The 21,139-nt window shown below is 40.7% G+C and overlaps 1 protein-coding gene and 1 non-coding gene across 2 annotated transcripts; both read right to left on the bottom strand.

Annotated features, from left to right (window-relative positions):
• Positions 1-2,162: 2,162 nt before the first annotated feature.
• Positions 2,163-7,421, bottom strand: TMEM45B (transmembrane protein 45B). The gene is made up of 5 exons (XM_047070493.1): positions 7,226-7,421; positions 5,060-5,266; positions 4,015-4,199; positions 3,305-3,450; positions 2,163-2,271 (listed from the first exon to the last, which is right to left on the bottom strand). The coding sequence occupies exons 1-5, from the start codon at positions 7,404-7,406 to the stop codon at positions 2,163-2,165; spliced, it is 828 nt and encodes a 275-aa protein (XP_046926449.1). The 5' UTR covers positions 7,407-7,421.
• Positions 7,422-19,958: 12,537 nt separating this feature from the next.
• Positions 19,959-20,069, bottom strand: LOC124506537 (U6 spliceosomal RNA). Its single transcript, XR_006960795.1, has one exon. It is a non-coding gene; the product is annotated as a U6 spliceosomal RNA (small nuclear RNA).
• Between the last annotated feature and the right edge of the window lie 1,070 nt (positions 20,070-21,139).

Raw genomic sequence — 21,139 nt, 5'->3', positions numbered from 1 at the left:
CAGCTGGAGTTGTTGAAGTGACGTCACCAGCATTTTCATGCTGTGCAATGTGGTTCTGTGCATACAGACCACAGGGGTCTTGTAGAGATGTGGTAGCGATGGTGGCTGTTTTGGGGGGGGAGTAAGTCCAGAAGAACTCATGGCAGCCACTGAGCCTCTGACGCTGAGGTTCAGAGGTTGGTAAAAGTGGTCAGACCACATGTCTAAGACCGGATTCGGTGAATAGCATTGTTTGTGATGGGTTTGTATTGTAAACGCATCTAAGAATGTTTTTCTCCAGGGTTGACCAATTCCATGAAGGTACCCCAAACTGCTGCTGTGAAAGGGATTTTACAGTAAGTTTCAATATTGTATATCTGGTCTTCACACCTCAACTGCTTGCTCTGGAGAAAATACTGCATTTCCTTAGAGTGTGGTGCACTTCCCCCACCCTTCAAACCTAAAATAGAGATCTTTACTATGAAAGTAAAACTGGGAATAGGTTCCTTATACCCACCTCCAGTCTCTAAAGAAAGAATACGTTTTAAATTAATTGCTCATAATAGATCCTTCAGTACTTGTTGAATGAAAGTTTGGTTTCCTAGTTAGCAGGCCAATGAAAGTAGACCCTGAAAGGGGACCACAGGTTCTCTTCTCATAACTATATTTTCAAGTAGCTCATTCTTAACCTCTGATGTGTGACTTCAGCATTGAAAGGCTGGCTAACCGTGGGAGGTCAGCTTTCACTTAAGTACAGCATTTCTTCCAGAGAGCACCCGGTGCCTTGTGTAAAAGATCTCTACCGCATTTGTGGGAAGTAGCAGGAAGGAAGCCGGCTTCTGAGTCCTGAAGGCTGGCTTCCCAGCTTGGTAGCTGTGTGACCTTTGGCTAATCAACTTCTCTGAAGAACCTAACGTGGCTTCCATTACAGATGGTTGTGTGAATCAGGTGGGATACAGTGCATTTCAGAGTGTGGAAAGTGTTGTGCAAACCAACGGTACTTGGTCTGGAAGACCTTTCAGAGTTGGCCTAGGCCACTTTTATCCGTTTGTAGAACTTTACCAACTCTCTATGTTCCTTTGTGATTTTGTGGCCTTTGTGCATCCTATTCTCTGTGCCTGGAACGTGCTTTTTTTTTTCCTACAGGGCAAACTCCCCATCTTCTCCCCTCCCTTGTAGTTGTACTTACCCCTTAGGGCACCAGTCACCCTGTATATAAACGCTTTCATATCTTCGCCATTAGACTGAATTCCTTGCTGGACAGGGATCTCCTTAATCCTTTCAACCATTTCAGTGCTGGCGCAAAGTAGATGTTTAATAAATATTTGTTGAAGGAAGTTTTTTAAAAAAAAGAAAAAACCAGATCCAGAACCAAGATTAGACTGTCAGGACTTTATATTACTAGTTCAAGAGTCACATCTTTTGCACGATTCTTACGCTTTGCTTTCAGCTGTATTGAAATTCAAGGTCTTCGGCAACCTGCCATTTTTCTACCTCATTATACACACTTCCTGTTAGTGTCTTCTTATTAGAGTTCTTTTGAGGAGCCAGAACATTTGCGTTCCAGCTGTCAGCTGGGCCACTGACTAGCTTTCTGATTAACAAAACAAAACAAAACAAAACAAAACAAAACAAAACAAAAAAATACCTTTGGCCCAACGTCGTGACTTATCAGTGATATTACAGTACTCTGAAATATTAATGGTAAATTAGGAAATGTTTAGTAACATTTAAAGTACCAAAGTTTGTGAACTATTTTACTTTAAGAAGTATGTGGTAGAATTGTATCTTTAAAATAAAGTCAGTCTCGTGTATTTACTTTCTGATAAGAAAGTACCTGATTTCTTGAAATTTGAAAAAGAGAGAAGTTATCAAAAGCAGGATGTTCTGCTGGATTCCTATCCCAGACTCATCCCGTGGCCACTTCCTGTTCTCAAACTTTCAGAGTCTTTGATTTCTCTTCATACTGAGACAAAAATAAAGGCTTGCGTCATTTTTCTTTATGAAGGATACCACAGCAACACAAACTTTAGCCAATTAAATGAGAAAGTGCGAATACATAGAACTGTAAGAGCAGACCAAAGGAAGCATTGAAATGGAGGAGACAAGCTACACCTTTGCACACTCTAGCTGTTTGTGCTCAAAGGGACATGTCCACCCCGCACTGATGACGGGTAGCCTCCTCACTCTTCATCTGAGCCAGTCAGGAGGGCCGTCTGGTAAGTGTGATCTGACTTCAGCTTCTGAATCCCAATGATTTCTCCTCCGCACCTCTTTAACCGAGTCAAATGGCTATAATAGAGCAACAATAAGAAACCATGAAATTAGCCCCCCGAATTCCCTTATTCTCTCAACCAAGGATGTTAAAGTATCTACTGGTTCTTAGCGCATTTTCTTTGTAAGTCCACCAGATGCTGTGGTTGTCTGCATATCTCACTTCTTAGGCAGTGTTCACTGGTAGATAAAGGGACTCATGATTAATAATGTTTAATAGTTAATGTCATAACAGACTAAACCTAGGTCTCCTGCCTCCCAGTGTATGTTTCACCGACCAGGCAGTAGAACTAAAGGAAACTGTGACCTTCTCTTCAGTTTGGTCTGCGTGGAACTGTGTATGTGATGTATATCTGCTTTGGGTAGGTAAATCAGAAACTAGAGGGGCAGCTACAATGACAGAACTAATAGCATATCCTAAAAGTTGCTTGCTCTGCAGTTCAAGACGGTCTGCCATTGACTCATAGGGTGACCTTGATCAAGTTAGTCTTTCAAGCCTTGGTTTCCCCATCTGTAAAATGTTACCGTGTATACTTCATAAAACAATGAGGGTGCAGTGGTGTAATAGATTTGTGCTTCCCACAGTGCCTGGGAGAGTGAGTGCACAGGAATGATCAGCTATCCCAGTAACCTCTGAATAGCCCTCAAAAGGGTACTTGCTGTCATGGCATCGTGTCTGATTGTCACATCTCTGGGGAGGAGGTGGGGCAGATCCAGGAACAAGGGTCTGTGGTCCAGTACCGATGCCTAATTCAGAGGTTTTCCTTTCACCCAACAGCCTTCCAATCTGTCAGAACTGCCTTTGAAACCTGAGTCTGTGAGGTTACTACGACCAGACAGCCCTTCAGCCTTTCAATGTCTCGCCCATTTGCAGGTATAGACTACCTTGCACAGAACTTGGCAAGTATTTGGCACTCATGAAGTGGTGGAAGTTAGCACTGGTTAGTTATGAAATGTGGGCCACTGGAAATAAAAATGCAGTGCAGTAGATTTTGGGGACAAGGGGTTAGGAGAAAAAAGCTAGACAAAAGTTGTCTTCCTTTGGGCTTACCAGTAAACGAGAGAGTAGTTGATGGCCACAATGCAGAGGGCAGCCATGTAGTGCCAGCAGAAACACATGGTGATGAACATGATGTTTGCTTCATCTTTCTGGTCCCATTCGGGTGCTCCAAATGGTGGGAACAGCACAAACCCGATCTGGTGGGTAGTACAGAGAAGTCGGCCTTAGTTAGTTGGTTCTGAGAGGCACAAGCTTACGTCCTTCCCGTGCTACCCAAGTTTCCATGCATTCCCATTACCTCCTATTTCTCATACCTCCATTAGCATAGAAAAGGCCTTTTTGCATAGGAGAACTGACCTGAGTCAATTCTGGTTTTAGTATGGGCTTATTAAAATGAAATTTCAGGGCCCACATTGCAAGTCAGCAGTTTAGCAAGTGGAGCTTGTAACAAACTATAGAAATGACCCCTGAAAGTACTGCATGTGGAGCCCTGTGAATGGGGTCAGCACCTCCACTGGGGAGGGCAGATGGGGAATTTCTTAATATGCTCGCTCTGTATGCTCCGTGGATTCTGCTTGTCGATTCGTGAGCAAGGTATTAATGGGTAAAATTAAGTCATGGGGCGGACACGGGGAGACCAGTGGCCATCTCAACCCATTCACATGGCATGTCAGTGCTGCCCCTACATGACTTCTCTTGGACAAACTCAGTGGGGCTCCCTGAATCCACACAATGTGAAGCGCACTGTTTTGAAAAATTACCTGCCAGAACCAGGTGCCCTGAAGAATAACAAGAGTGGTTCGGAAAAGTTGCAGCACAATGTTGTCCCGGAGGATCACCTCTAAGAAGATGCTGAAAGTCCCTCCAAACAGTGCACACAGCAGGAGTGAGTGGATATGCTGGTCCAAGGGTGGTCGGTTATGGACATGGTAGTAGAAGAGAAAACCTGCACAAAGCCATTTCAGCCATCAGAGATTTGCTGGTTTCTACTCCATTGCTAGAATGCCCTCTTAGACCTATCTCAAAGCGAGATTTTTCAGCAGTTACAAAGTCAGTTTATGTGACGTGGGGCAACAGACGCAGATTAGATTTATTTTGTGTATGAAGTGGATATAAGTTGCAAAGGATGTGTCTTAAAATCTCTTAATCCGTGGTAGCTTCAATACAGGATGTGTAGGTGAAAAACGTTGCTGATTGGTGACAAATTGTGTATGTGTACTTGAAATTCAGTTTTGCCCCGATTCAACCTTTCTTCGTCTCTTCCTGGGGTACAGAAGTGAGGTTGTTGGATTACAAAGTGCCTTCTCATTACTCTGGTTAATATGAATTATATTGGGAGATCTGTCCTAGCTTCTGGGTGGGTCTCCTGAGGTTTGCAATGGAGTCCAGGCAAGAACACTCCTGGGTGGGGGGTGGAGTACAGTGTCTCTTCCCCCGGACAGAGGGAGTTCTCTGGCATGGGTAGCATCCATCCACGTTTTGGAGAGTTCTTATGTGTTTCAGTGTGCATGTGCACTCAGGTACATGAGTGTGATGGGGGAGGGAGCAGGGAGAGGCTGTGTGCAGAGAGCCAGAGACCGGCTAAGAGCCTCAGGTTTTCATGTGCTGTTTTATGGGATATGTCACCTGTATCATCCAGAGCACAGGACCAAGTCCCATTCAGGTTTTTGAAATTCAGAGATTTGGATTTTCTGGGGAAAGTTATTATCTTTGCAGTACTTCTGGTCTTTATATTCTGGTCTGTTACAAACGCAATTTGTCTGTCTCTTACTTTGTTATTTTTTTCCATCCCTACCCCTAAGTTACCTTCAGTGAATACTGCCATAGCCATAACCAATCTGTCCACCCCCAGGGGAACGTGGGTGACGAGATAGGTGAGCATGTCCACGATTCCCGAGACTGCAAAGAACAGATACATGGTGCTGTGCTGCCAGTTCATCAACTTCACCCACTGGTTTTCATGGTACAGGTGGAAGTAGGGCCCATCTGGAACAAACTGCTCTGCCAGGATCCCTGCAGGGAAGTGAGAGTGGAAATTAAGGAGGGAAGTGTAGCTCCGGGGCAGATGGGAAACAAATGCCCCCAAGTCATGAATGAAGTCGAGATGCGAGATGCGGGTGAAAGCCTACTTTGCTGTCTCAGATGCAGCTACTTGAGTATAAAAGAAGGCATTTGCTGAGGAGCCTGTGTAGACCTCTTGCCTTTGTTGTTTCTTTGGGGGTGGGGGTGCAGAGCAAGGAAGCAATAGAAACAGCCACACAGGTCCCCAGGATATTTGTCCAGTGGCTGAGATGAAGGCAAGGCATCATCACTTATGTGAGGATGTGGCTGGTATGTTCATCTCGGGGCTCAGTGAGCAGTGAAAGAAGTCGCGGAAAGGAACAAGTAGGTGGCAAATAATGGAATCTGAGCAGAGACACGCTGGTGATAAAGGTACCTGTGCACGCCTAAGGGGGAGAAGCAGCTGCCAGGTGTGTCTGTGAGGGCTGACTTCAAGTGCATGGTTTTCCTGAGCACAGAGTGAGCACCTTCCTCTAGCTTTCAGTCTCTGTGCCCTAAACACTGGGAGAAGCAGGTGAGGGTCCCTTCACTGCGGTGTCAGGAGACGTAAGCCTTTGAGATGGGGTAGCTCTCAGTTCTTGTCCCTTCTCTGTCTTTTGTTTAGGAAAGCAAAAGATTGGCCTTTATGCCTGGTGCCATAACGTTCTTGGGGCCTCGAATAATTCTCCACGGCCACATTCTGAACCCTGTTCTCCAAACTTTGTTTTGTTTTAAACCCAGCCCCTTCCTGAATTTATGCATGAAGGATCAAGGAATTGGTGTAAACAAGCTGGGAGAAGGGAGGCCCACTGACACTAGAATGGAAGTCCTGTGGCAGCAGGGACTGTTTGGTTCCCCCTTGTAGCCTTAAAACCTGGAGCAGTGAGTTCCTGCACATGGTAGGAGCTCAGGAGACGTTGAGTGACTATTAATTTTCACCCAGCAAAGAGGCCAAATATTTTTCTGGCTCTATTTTCTAGGCAGAGTTGATGCTGTCCTTAGCATTTAAGCCATATAGTTCCTGTCACTTCTCAACTCCAGAAAGATGAGATGCCTGGATGGTGAATGGGAAAATTCAGCTAGACCAGGCAAACCAAGCTAAGCACCTTTGCTCCCTCCAAGAGAAGCTGCTGGTGTTGCTTCTGTTCCTTCTGAGAGACAGCCAAAGTGATTCGTGGCAAAATGCAAGTGCAGAATAAGATCCCTCATTACTCACGTGACTCAGAGTGGATCCTGAGGAAGAACACTTTCTATATGGCACTGCTGGCCCTTTTTCATGTGGCCAGTAGTGGAGTGGAGTGGATGACCAGTCACGGTGGAAGGACGTGAAATTTTGTTGGAATGGGACACAGTAAGGGAAAATCCCTTTCAGACAGCCCTCTGTTGGCTTTTTTGGGGGGTCTCTTCCACTGCCTCTCTTATTAGCCGTCCAACATCAAGTTCCCGTCTTTGTAATTGCTTGAGATTTGGGGTTGGAGGATATGCCAAGGAAGTGGGTGGTAACTACTCTTGAGATTCTAGTGGACAATTGGAAAAAAGATGGTTTTTTTCTAAAGCTAAACTCCATTTAGTACTTTCTTATAACTCATGTACATGAGCTCACTCTAATTTGTTCTGTTTTCTATTTTTATTTGTGTTTTACCTTTCTCATAAAGTGTATCTTCTGTTCCTACATCTTATACCTGTGTCCTTCTAGGGCAAAGAATGTAGTTTATTTGGCAGTGTTTCATGGTGCGCTACGATGTAAGGTGCTATTAACTGTTAACATTACAAAGCTCAGTGCACAACAGATACTATAAAATATTTACTGGCCAACTGGATATCCCTGTTTATTATCTGCTGGTGGAAACATCCATTTCACAGGGACCAGAAAATGGGTTCAAGTTCTACATGTGATGGGGAGACCCCTGGACCAGATAAGCCCCTTCTTACCAATGACTGAAAACAAAGTTCGGATTGCGGCTTCAATGATCTCAAGGCGCTGATGGTAATGAGTCAGTTGGCTGCTTTTCCCCTTTTGGTGGAAGTATATCAGTGGATACTTCACTGACCACCACAGTCCAACTATCAAGAAAAAACTCCCTGGGAGAGCATGGCCCTTAAAGTTTGCCATCAGTGTTCTTGGACACCTAAGAAAATAGGGGACAGCTGTTAGGTAACTGAATGAAGAAAACATAAATGTATATTTTGGCAGGAAACACAGTATGTGATTGAGGATTCCAGATCATAAGCCATGTTAAGAAGGATCCACTCATTCTCATAAAATAAGCCTTCATGTTATGTCATCAAAGTCCTGTCTGCTGAGTGAGTGCGCAAGAGAATACTCCTGGCTCTAAGGCTTTTTTAAAAACATGGGTAAAATAAAAGGGGGCTGGCTGAGGGTGGGGAGGAGGGTAGGCAAATATTTACTGATCGCAGGGTGCAAAAGCTTACCTAAATGTGGAGAGAATTAAAGAAAATTCATCTACGTGAGTATTTTTTGCATATCAAAACATTAAATCAGGAAGACATTTGTAATAGTTACGGTAAATGGCTATTGTGTTAGTCTTTTGCAAATAAGAAAATGGGCAAAAGACATGAATATGCAATTCACAAAATGATACAAATTGATAAATACTGTAATTCCAGATGACTAATGAAGGTATAATATCATTTTCCACCTAATTTGAAAATAATTTGAAGATTTAGAGATTTGAGGGGCACCTGGGTGGCTCAGTTGGTTAAGCGCCCAACTTTGGCTCAGATCATGTTCTCATAGCTCAGAGCCTGGAGACTGCTTCAGGTTCTGTGTCTCCCTCCCTCTCTGCCCCTCTCCTGCTCCTGCTGTGTCTCTCAAAAATAAATAAATGTAAAACAAAAACAAAAAAAATCTAGAGATTTGATGCAGCCTTCTAATATAAAGGAATATGGTCTATATGATTCAAATTTGGTAAAAGTAAAAATGATTATATAGGGACATTCAGTTGACTAAGTGCCCCAACTCTTGACTTTGGCTCAGATTATGTTCTCATGGTTTGTGAGTTTGAGCCCCAAGTCAGGCTCTGTGCTGAGAACTAAGAGCCTGCTTGGGATTCTCTTGTCTCCTCTCTCTCTGCCCCTCCCCCACCCATATATTTTCTCTCTCTCTCTCTCTCTCTCTCTCTCTCTCTTTCCTCCCTCTCTCAAAAATAAATACACTTTAGTAAAAAAAAAAAAAAATTATATAAACACCACCTTATTCCAAAAAAGATAGCAGTCATGATTTATATTTATCCCATTTACAGTCATGCAGACTATACGATTAAAATGGTAAGTATTGGTTTAAGATGGCAGAGAAGTAGGGGGACCAGGATTTTCCTCAACCCTCAAACACAGCAGTATTGAGGTCAGATCACTTGAAACACCCAGGAATTCAATCTGCGGAGTGGCAGAAAGATCTCCTCAGGTGGAGGGAGACAGCTTGGCAGGATCTAGCCTCGAGCTGAAACTCAAAGGTACAAAAATGCCTCACTTTCTCCTTTCTCCAAATGGAGCTGGAAACATGGCTGTGCTCCTGGGGAGGAGGGAGCCAGCCCAGAATGCATAGTGCAGTGTAATGATCTCAGGGGTACACTGGAAGAGAACAGCCCCCTTCCTTGAGTATTGTGGGAAGAGGGTTTATTGCCTCCCCAAGGACAAGAGTTCCTGTAGGTACCAGCCAAAGACCTTTTTTATCAGCAGGGCAGGGTGGCACCACACCAGAACAGGGTCTGCAAAGTGCAGGGCCCCTTAAGACATGGGGTTTTGAATCCCGGCTGAGTGCCTAGGAGGCGTGAGAGACTGGAGCAGGGCAAGCTGACCCCCCAGCTACTCTCGGAGGGCTGCATGAACAGTGTGGTTTGAGACACTCGATCTGGGGAGGAGAAATTGGGGTGTTGCCATTTTTTCCCTATCACCAACACAGTGGGGCTTCAGAGAGCAGCAGAGCCCCCAGTGGACGGGGGACGGGGGACCTGCTTTTTTTCCTTTCTCTTTCTCTGAACTTAGCTTTACGGTTTTCTCTGGTCTTTTCTCTCAATTTTCTCTTTCTGTGGGATCAGGCTCCCCCCCCCCCCCCCGCCCCCTCCTCGTTTTCTTTTTCCAGGGTTAAACAGACAAATCAGCACATCTGGCTGAAGGTCCAAACATTCCATCACTACAAGCAGGGAGGAACTCTGCAGAGGACTGTCCAGTGGAATAGAGCAGCCAAATACACGACAACAGAGTGCATGCACCAAAAACACTTCCTGAAGTGTCAGGTCCTGGATAGGGTATGATCCCTTTTTAAAATAGTACTCTCAGGTGCAAAAAATACATTGCAGCTAAATACAGATAAAAATACATTGCAGCTCAGGCCTATCTCAAGCTTTTAAAATACACAAAAGCCAGAAACTTAGCCAAGATGACAAAATGGAAGAATCCTCCCCAAAAGAAAATTCTGGGAAAAATCACAGAGAATTGCTCTCAAGACAGATACAAACAATATATCTGAACAAGAATTTAGATTAACAGTCATAAGACTAATAGCCGGCCTTGAAAAAAGTATAGGAGACAGCAGAGAAACTCTTGCTGCAGAGATCAAAGACTTGAGAAGTCAGGTTGAAAGTACTATAATTGAGGTGCAAAATAAACTAGACACAGTGACAGCAAGGATGGAAGAAGCAGAACAGAGAATAGGTGAAATAGAAGATAAAATTATGGGAAATGATGAAGTGAAAAAAAGAGGGAAAGGAAATTACTGGATCAAAAGGGGGGAAATTAGAGAACTAAGTGATTACATGAAATGAAACCATATCTGTGTCCTAGAAGTTCCAGAAGAGGAAGAGCAAGAGAAAGAGGCAGAAGGTTTATTTGAACAAATTATAGCTGAGAACTTCCCTAATCTGGGAAAGGAAGCAGGCATTCAAGTCCAAGAGACACAGAGTACTCCCTTCAAAATCAACAAAAACAGATCAACACCACGTATTATAGTGAAACTGGCAAAATACAAAGAGAATTCTGAAAGCAGCTAGGGACAAATGGTCCTTAACCTGTAAGGGTAATAGTATATCTTTCCACTGAAACTTGGCAGGCCAGAAAGGAGTGGCAGGAAATATTCAATATGCTGAATAGGAAAAATATGCAGCCAAGAATCCTTTATCCAGCAAGGCTGTCATTCAGAATAGAAGGAGAGATTAAGACAAAAACTAAAGCAATTCATGACCACTAAACCAGCCCTGCAAGAGATCGTAAGGGGACTCTGAATGGAAAGCAGCAAAGACTACAAAAGATCAGAAACATCACCACAAACACAAAACCTACAGATAACACAATGGCACTAAATTCATATCTTTCAATAATCACTCTGAAAGTAAATGGACTAAATGCCTCAATCAAAAGACATAGGGTATCAGAATGGATAAAAAAACGAGATCCATCTATATGCTGCCTACAAGAGACTCATTTTAGACCTCAGGACACCTGCAGGTTGAAAGTAAGGGGATGGAGAACCACCTATCATGCTAATGGACGTCAAAAGAAAGCCATAGTAGCCATACTTACATCAGACAAACTAGATTTTAAAACCAAGACAATAACAAGAGATAAAGAAGGGCATTATATCATTAAAGCGTCTATCCATCAAGAAGAGCTAACAATCATAAATATGCCCCAACATGAAAGAACCCAAATATATAAATCAATCACAAACATAAGCAAACTTACTGATAATGTAATTATACTTACAACAATGGACAGATTAGGTAGAAAATCAATAAGGAAGCAATGGTTCTGAATAACACATTGGACCAGATGGACTTAACAGATACATTCAAAACTTTTCATCCTAAAGCAGCAGAATACATATTCTTGAGTGGACATGGAACATTCTCCAAATAGATCACATACTGGTCACAAAACAGCCCAAGTACACAAAGATTGAGATATTACCATGCATATTTTCAGATCACAACGCTATGTAACTTGAAATCAACCACAAGGAAAAATTTGGAAATATCCCAAATACATGGAGGTTAAAGAACATTCTACTAAAGAATAAATGGGTTAATCAGGAAATTAAAGAAGAAATTAAAAAATACATGGATGCAAATGAAAATGAAAACATGACAGTCCAAACCCTTTGAAATGCAGCAAAGGCAGTCCTAAGAGGAAAATACATTGCAGCTCAGGCCTATCTCAAGAAACAAGAAAGATCCCAAATACACAATCTAACCTCACACCTAAAGGACCCTAAAATTCAGCAGCAAATAAACCCAAAACCAGTAGAAGAAGGGAAACTGTAAAGATTACATCATAAATAAATGACATAGAATCCAAAACAAACAAAGAGTAGAACAGATCAATGAATCTAAGAGCTGGTTTTTTTGAAAGAATAAGCAAAATTGATAAACCTACACCCAGATTTCTCAAAAACTAAAGAGAGAGGACCCAAATAGATAAAAAAAAGGAAGAGGAGAGATCACAACACCACAGAAATACAAACAATTATTAGAGAATACTATGAAAAATTTTATGCCAAATTGGACAATCAGGAAGAAATGGACAAATTCCTAGATACACACTACCAAAACTCAAGTGGAAAGAAATAAAAATTTGAACAGACCCATAACCAGGGAAGAAATTGAATCAGTTATCAAAAATCTCCCAATAAATAAGAGTCCTGGGTCAGATGGCTTCCTAGGGGGAATTCTACCAGACATTCAAAGCAGAGTTAATACCTATTCTGCTCAAACTGTTCCAAAAAATAGAAATGGAAGGAAAGCTTCCAGACTCATTCTATGAAGCCAGTATTTCCTTGATTCCAAAACCAGATAAAGACCCTACTAAAAAGGAGAATTGGAGGCCAATATCCCTGATGAATCTGGAGGCAAAAATTCTCAACAAAAAACACTATCAAATCAAATTCAACAGTACAATAAAAGAATTATTCACCATGATCAAGTGAGATTCATTTCTGGGATGCAGGGCTGGTTCAATATTTGCAAATCAATCAACATGATATGCAACATTAATAGAAGAAAGGATAAGAACCACATGATCCTGGGGGTGCCTGGGTGGCTCAGTTAAGTGGCTGACTCTTGATTTCAGCTCAGGTCATGATTTCATGGTTCATGAGTTTGAGCTCCATGTTGGGCTCTGCACTCACTGCATGGAGTCTGTTTCTGATCTTCAGATATTCTGTCTCCCTATTTCTAGCCTTCCCCTGCTTCTTCTCTTTCTGTTTCTCTCTCTGTCTTTCCCTCTCTCTCTCTCTCTCTCTCAAAAATAAGCATTAAAATATTTAAAAAATAAGAACCATATGATCCTATCAATAGATACAGAAAAAGCATTTGACAAAATACAGCATCCTTAAAAGCCCTCAAGTGAGTCGGGATAGAAGGAACATACCCTAACATCATAAAAGCCATATTTGAAAGGCCCACAGCTAATATCATACTCAATTAAGAAAAACTGAGAGCTTTCCCCCTGAGATCAGGAACACGACAGGGATGTCCACTCTCCCCACTGTTGTTCAACATTGTGTTGGAAGTCCTAGCTTCGACAACCAGACAACAAAACGAAATAAAAAAAAGGCAGCCAAATTGGCAAAGAAGAAGTCAAACTTTCACTCTTCATAGATGACATGATACTCTACATGGAAAACCTGAAAGACTCCACTAAAAAACTGCTAGAGCTGATGCATGAATTCAGCAAAGTCACAGGATATAAAGTCAATGTACAGAAATCAGTTGCATTTTTACACACCAACAATGAAGCAACAGAAAGAGATATCAAGGAATAGATCCCATTTACAATTGCACCCAAACCCATAAGAAATCTAGGAATAAACCTAACCAAAGAGGTTAAAGATCTGTACACTGAAAACTATAGAAAGCTTATGAAAGAAATTGAAGAAGACACAAAGAAATGGATAAACATTCCATGCTCATGGATTTCAAGAACAAATATTGTCAAAATGTCGATATTACCCAAAGCAATCTATACATGCAATGCAATCCCTATCAAAATAGCACCAGCATTCTCCACAGAACTAGAACAATTCTAAAATTTGTATGGAACCAGAAAAGATCCCAAATATCTGAAGTAATATTAAAAAAGAAAACCAAAGCTGGAGGCATCACAATCCCAGACTATAACCTGTATTACAAACCTGTAATCATCAAGACAGTTATGGTATTGGCAGAAAAACAGACACATCGATCAATGGAATAGAATAGAGAACCCAGAAATGGACCCACAATATATGGTCAACTAATTTCGACAAAGCAGGAAAAAGTATCCAATGGATAAAAGACAGTCTCTTCAGCAAATGGTGCTAGGAGAACTGGACAGTAACATGCAGAAGAATGAAACTGGACCACTTTCTTACACCATACACAAAAATAAATTCAACATGGATGAAAGACATAAATGTGAGACAGGAAACCATCAAAACCCTAGAGAAGAAAACAGGCAGCAACCTCTTTGACCTTGGCTGTAGCAACTTCTTACTTGACATGTCTCCAGAGACAAGGAAAATAAAAGCAAAAATGAACTATTGGGACCTCATCAAGATAAAAAGCTTCTGGGGGCATCTGGGTGGCTTACTTGGTTAAGTGTCCAACTTTGGCTCAGGTCATGATCTCATGGTTTGTGGGTTTGAGCCCTGCATCAGGCTCTGTGCTGACAGCTGGGCGCCTGGAGCCTGCTTCGTGTTCTGGGTCTCCCTCTCTGTCTGTCCCTCCCCAACTCATGCTATGTCTCTCAAAAATAAATAAACATTAAAAAAATAAAAAAAAAGCTTCTGCACAGCAAAGAATATCAGTGAAACTAAAAGGCAACCAATGGAATGGGAGAAGATATTTGCAAATGCCATATTAGATAAAAGGTTAGTATCCCAAATCTATAATGGACTTCACAAATTTGGGGCGCCCGGGCAGCTCAGTCAGTTAAGCGTATGACTTTTGATTTTGGCTCAGGTTATCGTCTCATGGTTCATGGGGTTGAGCCCTGCATTGGTCTCTGCACTGACAGCTTGGAGCCTGCTTGGGATTCTCTCTCTCCCTCTCTCTGCCCCTCCCCTGCTCACTCTCTCTATCTATATCTGTGTCTCAAAATAAATAAACATTTATTTAAGAACTTACCAAACTCAACATCCAAGAAACAAATAATCCAGTGAAAAAATGGGCAGAAGACATGAATAGACACTTTTCAAAGAAGGCATCCAGATGGCAAACAGACACATGAAAATATGCTCATTGTTCATCATCAGGGAAATGCAAATCAAAACCACAAATGAAATACATCTCACACCGGTCAGAATGGCTAAAATTAACAACAGATGTTGGCGAGGATGTTGAGAAAGGGGAACCCTATTGCTCTGTTGGTGAGAATGTAAACTGGTGCAACCACCAGTGTGGAGATTCCTCAAAAAATTAACAGTAAAACTACCCTATGGCCCAGCAATTGCACTACTAGGAATTTATCCAAAGGATACAAAAATGCTGATTCAAAGGGGCACATGCACCCCAATGTTTATAGCAATGCTATCAACAATAGCCAAATTATGGAAAGAGCTCACTGTCCATCAACTGATGAATGGCTTAAGAAGATGTTATGTAAATATACATATATACAATGGAATACTACTCACTGATGAAAAAGAATGAAACCTTGCCATTTGCAACAATGTGGATGGAGCTGGAGGGTATTATGCTAAGTGAAATAAGTCAATCAGAGGAAGACAAATATCATATGATTTCACTCATATGTGGAATTTGAGAAACTTTACAGATGAACATAGGGGAAGGGAAGGAAAATAAGATAAAAACAGAGAGGGAGGCAAACCATAAAGGACTTTAATACAGAGAACAAACTGAGGGTTGATGGGGGGAGTGCCGGGGGTGGGTTAAAAGGGTTATTAGCATTAAGGAGGGAACTTTTCAGGTTGAGCACTGGGTGTTGCATGTAAGAGATGAATCACTGGGTTCTACTCCTGAAGCCAAGAGTACACTGTCTGTTAAGTAACTTGAAAATAAAGAAAATAATAATAAAAAACAAAACAACAACAACAAAAGATAAGTGTTAGCTAGAACTGATTCAGAAGGAAAATGATTCTAATCCTGGGGGACCTGGGTGGTGACCTAAAGAATGTGTAAAGTGGGAGAAAAACAGCAGGTGATGGTGATTAGAACATATCTGCTAGGAACATAAAGATGGTCTGCACATGCTATTTCCAGCCCTGGCCATCAGGGACATCTACCCCTCTATCAGTGGTACATGGTTAGGGCTATTTCACATCTGATACATTTACAGCTGAGGTCTCCACCCTTCACCAAGAACTTTCACAAGTTTTAAAAAAACTTTATAGTTAAAAAAAATCAAATTGCTTTAAAATTCTTAAAATGAAAAGCAGCAGCCCCATGTCCCATCCCTCCTCACCCACTAGTGAAACTACTTTAAACCCTTCCCACTGTTTCTTCTGGTACTTACTTCCACAATTCTCATTCATTTGTGCATGCTGCCATTTGTTATTATATCGTTGTCAGGCGTTATCCACCAACTTCCTGGAGCTCTCTTATAACCTCTCCCTCCTCTTCAACCGGTCATGTTCACAGTAGTTACCTTGTGTTCATTTGCTTAAATCATTAGTTTCATTATTATGGCTCTGTAGATCCAAAGTCCTTACCAGAGCTGATAAATCCTACATGATCCTGAGCTATCTCTTTGACCTCTCTCCTAACCCTTCAGCGTGCAACACAGGGTCCCTTCCATTGCCTTCCATTTCCAAGTACAGACCCCCTCCTGCTTCTGGGCCTGGGCTGTCTGTTCTTTCTAGTGGTTCCCCACAGAGAGCCAACAGGTCTTTCCTTCATTTTCTTCAGGTATCTGTTCAAATGTTACTTTATTCCCTGACTACTTTGTGAAAAGTAGCAGGCATGTCCCACTTTCCAATCCAGGTATACTACTGCTTCTCCTCCTACTTTTCCTTCTCTCTCTCCTCCTTCTTCTTCTCCTCCGCTTCCTCCTCCTCCTCGTCCTCTTCCTCCTCCTCTTCCCTCTTTTTTTTTTTTTAAGAATTCATTGTATGTTTATTATTTACAGCTAATCATTACCTAACAAATGCTATCTGGTGTACGTCTAAATTTTCTTTAAGGCATGGATCACTATCTGATATTGCATATTGATTTTCTTTTTAGCATCCAGCTCTATCCACTAGAATGTACACTCCCTGAAAGGAGGGATTTGATCTGTTTTGTTGTTGCCGTTAACCCAGTGCTTACAGCAGGCCCTGACTTGGTAAGCACTCAAATATTTGTGGAACGAATACATGCTCATCCAAGTAGCATATTATGAGTTGTATTTTCACCATTGTTATTTTATTCTGGAATTAATATTTGCCTTGTTTTTCATTTGTTTACTTTCCCATATACCTAATCACTGTGTTTTTCCCCAAAAGAGCTAACAGATCTGCCAAATGTCCTCCAAATTAATGTTTAGATATTCAAACATCAGAAAACTTGTCAGTTCCATTTTATTCCTAGAGACCTTTCTTCCAGGACCTTTTATCCTCTGTCCCCAAAACTGGACTGGTTGTCTATCATCCTGGAGCATTTGGCACTATCTTTTAAATTCCCTTTGCCTTTTCCTGTTTTTGACCCCCCTGTTTCTTGGATGCCATTTATTCTGTCCTGGTTTATTTCCATTAGTATGCCTCTAGTTATTCCCCAAAATATGAACAAAAGGTAGATTCTTTGAGAATTTGCATGGCTGACAATCTCTGCATTTTTAAATAATCAAAATGGGCTTCCTTAATCTATTCATATTCATTGTAATTATTAACGTGGTTACATTTTGCTACTTGTTTTTTATGTCTCTTTTATGTTTTTTCAAAAAGACTATTTTTTTAGAGCTCTAAACAACAACAAAATTGAGAGTAATGTACAGAGATTTTCCCTACACCTTTTGCCTGCACACGTGCACAGTCTCCCCTATTTTTGATACCACTCATCAGAATGGTGCTTTTTTTTTTTTTAAACCAAGGATGAGTCTACATTGACACATCATAATTACCCAAAGTCCATAGTTTGCCGGAGGGTTCATTACTGATGTTGTGCATTCTATGGCTTTGGACAAAATTATAATGACATGTACCCATCATTATAAATAACACACAGAGTATTTTTACTGCCCTAAAAATTCCCTGTGCCCTGCCTATTCATTTCTCCCCGCCCCCCACCTCTGACACCACCCCTTTTTATTATCTCCATAGTTTTGCTTTTTCCAGAATGTCAAATGTTGGAATCATACAGTATGTAGCCTCTTCAGATTGGCTTCTCTCACTTGCTAATAGGCACTTTAGTTTCCTCCGGGTCTTTTCACGGCTTGATAGTTCATTTCTTTCTGGCACTGAACAATATTCCATTGTCTGGATATACCGCAGTTTATTTATACACTCAACTACTGAAGGACATCTTGGTTGCTTCCAAGATTCTGGAATTATGAATGAAGCTGTTAGAAACACCTGTGTGTAGGTTTTGTGTGGACATAAGTTTTTATCTCCTTTGGGTAAACACCAAAGAGCAGAATTGCTGGATTGTATGGATAGTTTTGCAGGAACTGCCAAACTATCTTCCAAAGCAGCTGTACCATTCTGCATTCTCACCAGCAGTGTATGAGAGTTCCTGTTACTTTACACCCTCCCCGGCATCTGGTGTCAGTGTTCTGGAATCTGGCCATTCCAGGAGGTATGTTATGCTGTCTCATCATTTTCATTTTCATTTCCCTGATGATATACTACGATGTGGAGCATTTTTTCATATGCTTACTTGTATGTCTTAGGTGAAGTGTCTGTCAAGGTGGTTTGGCCCATTAAATTTTTTTTCTTAAGTTTTAAGTTATTTTGGATATCAGTCCTTTAACAGATGTGTCCTTTTGCAAATATTTTCTCCTAGTCTGTGGCTTGTCTTCTGATTTTCTTGATTTTTGTCTTTTGCAGAGCAGTAGTTTTTAATTTTAATGAAGTCCACCTTATCAGGTACTTCTTTCATGGATAATGTCTTTGGTGTTGTTAATCTAACAAGGTATCACCATATACAAGGTCATCTAGGTATTCTTTTATATTATCTTCTAGGAATTTTACAGCTGTGCATTTTACATTTAGATTTATGGTGCATTTGGTTGAAACAAAAGTTTCAAGTTTTGTGATGGTGTAAGGTCTATGTCTAGATTAATTTTTTTTGCATGTGGATATCCAGTTGTTCTAGCACCATTTATTGAACAGACTATCTCTGCTCCATTGTGTTGCCTTTATTCTTTTGTCAAAGGTCAGTTGATCAAGGTGTATTTCTGGGCCCTATATTTCATTGATCTATTTATCTATTTTTTTTTTTTTTTGCCAATACCACATTCTCTTGGTTACTATAGCTTTAACATAAGTCTTGAAATTGGGTAACATGAGTCCTTTGACTTTGTTCTTCAGTATTTTGTTGGCTATTCTGGGTCGTTGGCCTTTCCGTATAAACTTTAGAATCAATTTGTCAACATCCATGAAATAACTTTCTGGGATCTTGATTGAAATTGCATTTAATCTATAGATCTAGTGGGGAAGAACTGACATCTTGACAATAGTGTCTTCCTGTCTATGAACATGGATTATCTTTCCATTTATTTAGTTCTTTGGTTCCATTCATCAGAGTTTTATGGTTTTCCTCTCCTTATTTTGTTAGCTTCATGCTTATTTCTTTAAAAAAATTTTTTTTAATGTTTATTTATTTTTGAAAGAGAGAGAGAGAGACAGAGCATGAGCAGGGAGGGGCAGAGAGAGAGGGAGACACAGAATCAAAGTAGGCTCCAGGCTCTGAGCTGTCAGTACAGAGCCTGACACAGGCTTGAACTCACAAACTGCAAGATCATGACCTGAGCCAAAGTCGGATGCTTAACCAACTGAGCCACCCAGGTACCCCAAATATTTCTTTTTTGCGGGGTGCTAATGTAAATGTTGTGTTTTTAATTTCAAATTCCACTTGTTCTCTCAGACCTTTTTTGTTCCTCTGTTCCTTGTTTACTGCTGTCTTTTGTGTATAAATAATTTTTTTTAATGTTTATTTATTTTTGGGTGAGAGACAGAGCACGAGTAGGAGAGAGACAGAGAAAGAGGGAGACACAGAATCCGAAGCAGGCTCCAGGCTCTGAGCTGTCAGCACAGAGCCTGACGCAGGGCTTGAACTCATAGACCGCAAAATCGTGACCTGAGCTAAAGTCAAACTGTCAACCGAATGAGCCACCCAGGTGCCCCTAATGTACTATTCTAATTCTTCTTTTCATTTTTTTAAGCTATGTTTTTGAAACCTTATTTTTCTTTTTTAGTGCTTGCTCTAGGAATTACAGTATGCATCACTGTCTACTTTAGGTTAATATTAACTTAATTCTGGTAAAATATAGCAGCTTTGTTAATTTATAGTTTCATTTCCAACCCCCTTCATCATGCCATTGTTGGTATACATATCAACAGTCAATAAATATATTAAATATAAGTATTTGATATATATTATAAACCAACAGTATTGCAATTAGTGCTTTAAATAGGCCTTTTATTTTTTACTTTTTTATTAAATTTTGAATTTGAATTCCAGTATAGTTAACAGACATATTATATTAGTTTTAGGTGTACAATATAGTAATGCAACAAAAAAAAATGGAACACTTCACGAATTTGTGTGTCAATCTTGTGCAGGGAGGGGCCACATTAATCTTTGCTGTATCATTCTAATTTTAGTATGTGTGCTGCTGAAGTGAGCACTAAATAGTCTTATATTTTTCAGGAAATAGAGACAGATAGTCTTTTATATTTAATTACATATTTACCATTTCTAGTGCTCTTCATTCCTTTCTGTGCATTTGAATAACCCTCTAATCTCATTTAGTTCCAGCATGAAGGATATCCTTTAATATTTATAGAGCAGTTCTGTTACCAATGAATTCTTTCAGTTTTGCTTTTCTGGAAATTATCTTTATTTCATCTTCATTTTTGAAGACTAGTTAGGTTGGATATAGACTTCTTAGTTGGCAGTTTTTTCTTTCAGCACTTTGATTATATCATTCCACGGGCTTCTGACCTCCCATGGTACTGATGAGAAATCAGTTATTACTCATACTGTTATTTCCCAGTGAGTCACTTTTTTTTCTTGCTTTCAAAATTTTCTTGTTGGGGCGCCTGGGTGGCCCAGTTGGTTAAGACTCCAACCTCAGCTCAGGTCATGATCTCACAGTTCCTGGGTTTGAGCCCCACATCCGGCTCTGTGCTGACAGAGCACAGATATTTATTTTATCTCCCCAAAATAAATAAACGTTAACAAAATTAAAAAAAAAATTTGTTTCTTGATATCTTTGGTTTTCAGCTGTTTGACTCTGACATATCTTTGTGTTATTCATTTTGTAGGTTTTTTGTTTTGTTTTTGTTGTTGTTTTTATCTTGGCTGAGCTTCTTGGGTCTATAGTTTAATATTTTTCATCAAACTTGGGGAGTTTCCAGCCATTAATTCTTCAATTATTTTTTCTGACTCCCTTTCCCTGTTCATTCCCAGGTTTAACCCATTGAGCCAAGGATTTTCAACCTCCCAATCACTACTCTGAACCGTGTCTGTTTCCCCTGGCAGCAAAACTATTTGTTTTCATGGTTAGCACCAAGTTACTTAAAAGTCTTTGAGTGAAGGGAATTAATGGCAGCAGCCCCAGGCAACAAGGCCATAGTCTCCAACTGTTGTTACTTGAAGATCTAGTAGCTTTTCAAAAATAAAAGCTTCTGTTGAGAGTTTAGCTGAACTACTCCATAATATTGCTGTCTCCTCCATTTTGTGTAGCCAGGTGGCC

This window comes from Lynx rufus, unplaced genomic scaffold (assembly GCF_022079265.1).
Source record: "Lynx rufus isolate CCGP_SWC_20201006 ecotype Redwood Valley unplaced genomic scaffold, mLynRuf1.p SCAF_9, whole genome shotgun sequence".
In the NCBI taxonomy this organism is placed as follows: Eukaryota; Metazoa; Chordata; class Mammalia; order Carnivora; family Felidae; genus Lynx; species Lynx rufus.
The sequence above is the reverse complement of the archived record's forward strand: the minus strand, read 5'-3'. Positions and strand labels throughout refer to the sequence as shown.

Bases quoted from the DNA above. Each gene is read 5' to 3' on its own strand.
- TMEM45B (XM_047070493.1), bottom strand. From the start codon at position 7,406: ATGGCAAACTTTAAGGGCCATGCTCTCCCAGGGAGTTTTTTCTTGATA. The intron at 4,200-5,059 runs GTAACTTAGGGG...GGCTTTGTGCAG, and splicing joins TATGGCAGTATTCACTGAAG to GTTTTCTCTTCTACTACCAT. The intron at 2,272-3,304 runs GTAAGCCCAAAG...GCTCTATTATAG, and splicing joins AACTACTCTCTCGTTTACTG to CCATTTGACTCGGTTAAAGA.